This window comes from Rhodamnia argentea, chromosome 2 (assembly GCF_020921035.1).
Source record: "Rhodamnia argentea isolate NSW1041297 chromosome 2, ASM2092103v1, whole genome shotgun sequence".
Lineage (NCBI taxonomy): Eukaryota > Viridiplantae > Streptophyta > Magnoliopsida > Myrtales > Myrtaceae > Rhodamnia > Rhodamnia argentea.
Window position 1 is genome coordinate 32,800,018 of NC_063151.1, and position 6,868 is coordinate 32,806,885.

Genomic DNA, 6,868 nt, shown 5'->3' on the forward strand with positions numbered 1-6,868 from the left:
CTAATGTCTCCCGCCTCTCGGGACGGCTACTGCACAAAGAGGTTTCTTCATCTCGCACGAAAGCTTGAGGAGCTCGGTGAGATCGACCGGGTGGGACTCATGTGGGACCCAGTTGAAGCGACGCACCAATTCGGCCACCCAAAGGCCAACCGTCGCCAGACCCAAGTTCTTGCCGGGGCAGGACCGACGGCCTGCCCCGAACGGTGCAAGCCTAAGGTCGACGCCCCTCACGTCGAAGTTGATGCTGCCGTCGTCCGAACCGGCGCCATCCAAGAACCTCTCGGGCCTAAAAGCCAGAGGGTCTTTCCACACATTGGGGTCGTGGGTGATGGCCCACATGTTGACCATGGTTGTTGTGCCGGCGGGGACCACCATGCCGTTGCTGAGGTGGACGTCAGACGTGGACAGCCTGGCCCACGATAGCAAGGGTCCGGGTGGGTGGACTCGCAGGGTCTCCTTCACTACCGCTTGGAGGTAGGGCAGTCTGGCCACATCAGCATCGTTGACGCTCTTGTCTCCTACTCCTAGTACGAGGTCAAGTTCACTTTGAAGCTTGGTCTGAGCATTAGGGTTCAACACTAGTTCGGCCATGGTCCATTCAGTCAACAATGCCACCGTGTCAGTGCCGCGAAAAATCATTTCCTGCAAGTAAGATGAAGAATATAGATAAGTTAGCTCCTGCTGACGATCGTTATCAAAGGGAAAAGAGGATTACAAAGAACCAAATCTGACTAATTATCGGAGTACGTTTCTTAGTAATTAGGTTGAACCTATATGAATAATAGAGTAATTGAAACAACGTACATATGTGTCGTATGTTATGTATTAGGCAATAGAACAAAAATAGGATTATCGAAAAGATTGTCGTGATACCTTAACACCACACAACAATATGAAATAAGTTAATTTATGACAAAAAAAGAAGTAAAAAAGACCAAACACCAGGAACCTATTCTTTTGTAATATTCTTGTTCGAATTAAAACGAACTACGTATCAACAGTTATGACATGACATCAATGAAAAGATTATAATAGCTATTTATGTTATCTTCAAGATGGCATGGCAAGACCACCGAAACTCTCACTCGGATTGTTCAAGATCAATTAGAAAGTTTTAAGTTTGGATGACACGAGTATTAAAGTTTGTTAATGTACGTGTGTGTTATAGTTGTATCAAGAGTAATTGACGAACCCACAGTATGGCGATCGTGTCATCTTCGCTCAGCTCTTCGCCACTGCTCAAAGACAACAAAACATCGACGAAGTCCGAACCATGGGAGAGATTCCCGGACTGCCTCTCTCGATGATCTTCGATGATTTTCATGACAAACTTTCTAACTCTAGGGACAAGAGCCGAGCAACGGACATCGATTCGAAAGGGGTCGTAAACATAGCTCAGCCACGGAAGATAATCGGAGCAGTTAAAAGCTCCCAAGAGCTCGAACCCTTCTTTAACAATGTCGCGAAGTTCATCGACTTCGTCGCTGGAGGCACTCATGTCATACCTCTTACCAAAAACTGTCCCCATTATGTTATTAAGAGCCGCATTTTGGAGATGCTTTCTCAGCACAACAGCCCCATTAAGGAATTGTTCCGTCTCCATGGCTTCAATCATGAAGCCACAGTCCACCTGGCGCCTGGCTTCGTGAGCCGCAATGTGCTTCGGCCTGAAGAGGTGAGCCGAGGCTATCCTCCTCAGGAGCTGCCAATACGCGCCGTCCGGCGCGAACCCGATGGCCCGGCCGAACATGAGGCTCTTCACGGATTGCTTTAGAGGGCGGTTGGCAAAGTGGGGCGAGGTCAAGATCTCGTGGGCTATCCGCGGGTCGGACGCGACGACAGCCCGGGTGGATCCTAGGCTAAAAGCCATGAGCTGAGTGGCAGCTCGGCGAGAGGCCATGCGAGCCAGGGAGCGATGCGGCAAGCCGTAGCTCAGGCCAAACAAGCTCCCGAAGAAGGGCAGGCCGCGAGGTCCGGGGATCGGAACCGCGCCTCTCTTGTTGAGGCCATTTTTCCAAGCCAGGCCTCCGGGGATGAAGGCCCAGCTCAGAATCACAGCAGATGTGGAAAATGCAACCAGAATGGCAATGAGAAGCATAGGATCAAACGCATGTTGGGTTTTCAAAACAGCAGGAAATGCAAAGAGAAGCCAGTTTGTATCAAAAGATTGATCCATATCCACAGTGAACTTCACTTCACTTCGTGTTTGGGAGAGAACGAGATTGAAACATGGTATTTATAGGCGAGATTACGTGCGTTAGGAGGGCATTCGATCGTGAAAAATCTTGTTATAAAAATGAAGGGAGCGGCGGGATTCGCGTGAAACTGAAGTTCCATCCGTCCAGGTGCGTGTGCATGTACTTGCTTAAAAAGGTTTTTAAGGAAGGGAGAGTCAACCATGGTCAGCAAAATCAAGGTGGAAGAGTGTAATTTAATTATTGCGCTTTTCCTTCCCAACGTCTGTTGTTGGGTTGTTGACACTTGTCCACTTTTTAGGAGTTAGGCCATGCTCTGCCAAGACGGTGCCGTCCAGCGGTGGGGACATGCTGACCACGCATGCCCACGCGTGGGGATTTTTGGCAAGTGTGGGGATTATGGTGTAAAACCAGGCATCTGATCATTTAGCACCGTAGGAAACAAAAGGTAACGCAAAACTAAGCTTTCATTAGTTTGTATAAATGTCACAGGCACTCTTCACAAAAAGGAAAATGAAAATTTTAATTTAGCCTTAAATATTTTAATTTTATCAATCGAATCTTAAATATTTTGATAATTTATCAATGTAGTCCCTTCCGCCGATTTTGATCGGAAATTGTTCATGTCGGCGCCGGCTGTGTTACGCATGATAGGCGATAAGGGTGTGTGTCCTTGTACTGGCAGGTATTCTGCAGTTAAAATAGAAACTTCCTTAATTACCTCGGCCAAATGGAAGTTAAGCTTTGTGTTGCATAACATAGTGGCGGATTGATTATCATGTGCACCTACTCTACATTTATATATATATATATATATATATATATATATATATATATATATAAAGTGTGGAAAAGTGTTTATATATACAATCAGTCAACATGATATGGGATGTAAAGAGGTGATTTTTATGTTGTTTTCTTTCTGACCATAAAGAAGGAAATAATCCAACTTTTATTGGTGGCATGTGATGCTTATGGATGTGATTTTTTTTTTCTCTCGTTGGGACAAAACCTGAGGTTAGGCTACCGCTTCCGCAGCAGCCATGAAGTTGGAAGTGGTAAAGGGAAAGTACAGGGAGAGAGGGAGCTCCGCATAATCAAGGTATTCGAAACAAGCCCGACCCGAAATTTGAAGTGATCCGAATATGATATTAGGGCAAACTGAAGTATACCAAACTGGCAATATTACCCATATTGGATGCAACCCGACATGCCGCGATAATTGATTCTAGCCTAGTGCCTAAATTTTGATCCAATGGAAAATCGAATCCGAATTACGTCTGAAGCGCAAGTAGACTTGTATCTTAATTGGATTCGACCTTTATCCAAAGAAAGCGAGGCCCCAAGTAATTTAGAAACTTTTGACTCAAAACTTACCATATTTATGAAAGGAAAAAATTATAAAAAAAATCATAAATCTATTGTATTTGTGTCAATTTCATCCTAAATCTTTGAATTTGGCCGATTTAGTTCTAATCCTTTTTGAGAATTTGCCAATTTAGTTCTAAATTTTTTGATTGAAAATTATTGTTGCGGCGGTCTAGTCAACACTAATAGTTCTACGTAGCGTGGCTGGCGTTAACATAGATAGTTTTCTAAATTTTATTTTGTGTTCTTTTGTCTTTCCTTTTTTTTTTTTCTTTCTAATGTTAAGCCAGCAAGGTCGCTACCCGACCCTTGTTGGCTGCCGGCAAGGTCGCTGACCGACTCCCGCCGACCACAAGCGAGGGTCACACCCTCCCCCGGATCCAAGTGAGGGACACATCATCCTTGCTTGTAGACGAGGGTTTTGAGGACCTCGCCTGTGATTGGCGAAGCTGGAAAACAAGAAAAGAAAAAAATTAGTTTAGGGCTAAATTGTTACAATGAAAAGATTAGGATTGAATTAGTAAATCATCAAAAGGTTTAGAACTAAAATGACCAAATGAAAAATGCTTAATATTGAATTGGCACAAAGTGCAACAAATTTAAAAATTCTTTGGTAATTTTCTCTTTACGAAAGCATGACTATAAATTGACTGAACTCAGAACTCTCCGAATTTAAAATGACCAATTTGGAAAATCGACCTATTCCACTCATTTGCCACGACTGGAGGTTGGGATTGCACTCGGACTCGGTCTTATGGCCTTCTCGCGATGAGAACACTTTATTATAAAGACAAATTACGGATGATATGATGGACGAAACCACTATCATAGTACAAAATCTATATGAGAACTTGTATATTTTAGTAGGACCCGACGTAAGTCCTTGCTGCGTTTGGTCGCCTGGATTTCTAGTCAAGATAGAATATGATATGAAATCTAGGGATTTTGTCATATCATATTCACTATTTGGTGAATCGCGATAATAAAATCGGATTTGTGCATATCCTATGATGTTCATTGTTTGGCATTTGCACATATTGATGTAAACGAATCTGAAAATGCACAAACGGAAAGTATAAAAATCTCTTATTATTCACTTTCAACTCTAGTAAGAGAAAGAAAATTTGATCATTCACATTTGCAATTACGAAAGTTTTTCTCTCTCGTTACTTTGGTTAAACTTTAACATGAACCATAAAGCTATAGAGAAGAATGATTTTTGACTCTTTTTTTGCTTTTATAAACTTTTTACGTGAACCAAAAACCTACTATCGAAAAGAAGTTTTGACTCTCTCGCCATTTTCATAAAGTTTTGATGTGAACTAAAAGCTACAACGGAATGCTAAAACTTTAAGATGAACTAGAGATACATAATAGAAGGAGATGGAGATTTCTAGGGTTTTTTTTAGAAATTTCATTGTCCTACGTTCTTCGAGAATTAGAAAGATCATTTTCAAGTTTGAATTTGTTCATTTAACATATGGTTTTTTTACTTCATTTTTATTTACTTATTTTTTTTACATATCTTTTTTCATTATTTTTTATTCTGTTCTATCATTTCTTAATAAAGATTTTTATTGAATAATAAACTATACTACCATACTTAAAATATGTAATGATATGGATATGAAGTGTGTTTGCACAAAATATATATTATAAAGAAGAAAGAAACTCAAATTTATAAATACATACAGGTATATATAAAAAATTTATTTTTTACTTTTATGTTAGCATTAATATTAGAATTCAAATATAATTCAAAATTAATTATTATTTTAATTTTATTATTTAAGAATAATGGTATTCGAAAAAAAAAAAAAGCTTTATATCATGTACATAAGAAATCCTATCCACCTTTGTCTCATTTCCCTCATGGGATAATTATATCCAGGCTATATCCCCTTTTATCCTATCCTGGCGGAGCCAAACACAGGATATGATAAATCTTATCTCATCCTGATTTTTATCCCGACTAAGAAACGCAGCCTTAGATTCTTAAGACATGATTAGTTTGGTCTAATAAGTGTAAACACAGTGTTGACTTCGTGATTGGATAGTAGTTTCGTTTTCTAGACGTAGGAGATAGCACTCAAGACTTGTGACGTGCATCCCAATTGCATACAGTTTGCACTTTTCAATGGAAAAATTATTCAAAAAGTCCTAAACCTATTACAATTTGCCAATTCAGTCCTAAATCTTTTAATTTTGTCAATTGAGTCCTAAACCTTTTTATATTTTATCAATTGAGTTCATTTGGCCAATTTTGGCTAGAAATCGCCGACGTAGACATCGTTCGTCTTATGTAGCACAACTTTTAATTTTTTTTTATTTCTTTTCTTCCATTTTCGATTACTTCTTTTTTTTTCTTCCCTTCTACCCTCCGCCAGCCTCACACTTGAAATTGAAGAAAAGAAAAGAAAATAAAAATAAAAATTTCGAAAAAAATATTGAAATATTATTACATTTGGGCTACATCACGGTTAGCGTCTACGTTAGTGCATTTTGGCCAAAATTGGCTGGATGGAATCAATTGGAAAATCATGAAAAAAAGGTTTAAGATTCAATTGACAAAATGAAAAAATTTACTACTAAATTGATAAAGTTACAATAAATATAAGATTATTTGGACAATTTTTCCCCTTTTCAGCCGACTTACCTCAAAAGTCCAAAGGTTGCACCGATAGCAAGGTCAGGCATTTGTGCCCACGAATGTCGGATCCCGAGCTCGCACCACGAGCCGATCCCACAAGCCCTCTTTCCTCGGGAGTCATATAATCTGAGCGTGTACTGAGGCGGGAGGCCGGGATGAAAGGGCATGTTAGGAGTCAGCCCGAAACGCGTGCGCTCACCCCACACCACGAGTCCACGCCGCACGTGGGTTCCTACTCGTGCACGTGCAATGCTCATCTTCCGTCAACGGTCTAGATTTATATCTCGACGTCCGAACAACCCATAAAGTTTTTAAGAGATTTTTCTATGCCCTTTTTGATCCTCGAGGCACTCTTAGTCTTAGAAGATTGAGAGAACCACGCCTCTCCCCTTGTCCCAACATGGCACATTGTTAAATTAGCATTGTGCTTGTGTATGGAAACTGTTTTAGGATTAGGGGTTTTCACAATCCGGAAAGGGGCGAGTTTCGCTCGATCCTTTGAGATGCAACTTGGGAGAGATGATTTCGACAGTTGAACGATTTTGCCTCCGTTTTTTAGCCGCTAATTCAAGTCGAAACATTTCGTGCTCAAGCTTCAAGGCCATCGGGGCGAGTCAAATTACTCTCCTCACATTGGGATAAATTTCGACATACG

General features: G+C 40.7%; 1 protein-coding gene across 1 annotated transcript; it reads right to left on the reverse strand.

The window, feature by feature from the left end:
* LOC115737149 (cytochrome P450 78A7) lies at positions 1 to 6,470 on the reverse strand. Its single transcript, XM_030669146.2, has 3 exons — positions 6,220 to 6,470; positions 1,193 to 2,198; positions 1 to 642 (listed from the first exon to the last, which is right to left on the reverse strand). The coding sequence occupies exons 1-3, from the start codon at positions 6,468 to 6,470 to the stop codon at positions 1 to 3; spliced, it is 1,899 nt and encodes a 632-aa protein (XP_030525006.2).
* Positions 6,471 to 6,868: the final 398 nt, after the last annotated feature.

Excerpts from the sequence above, each read along its gene's own strand:
- LOC115737149 (XM_030669146.2), bottom strand. The coding sequence starts at position 6,470 with ATGAGCATTGCACGTGCACGAGTAGGAACCCACGTGCGGCGTGGACTC. Across the intron at positions 2,199-6,219 it reads GCAACCTTTGGACTTTTGAG|TGAAGTGAAGTTCACTGTGG; the intron begins GTAAGTCGGCTG and ends CCAAACACGAAG. Across the intron at positions 643-1,192 it reads ACACGATCGCCATACTGTGG|GAAATGATTTTTCGCGGCAC; the intron begins GTTCGTCAATTA and ends TCTTACTTGCAG.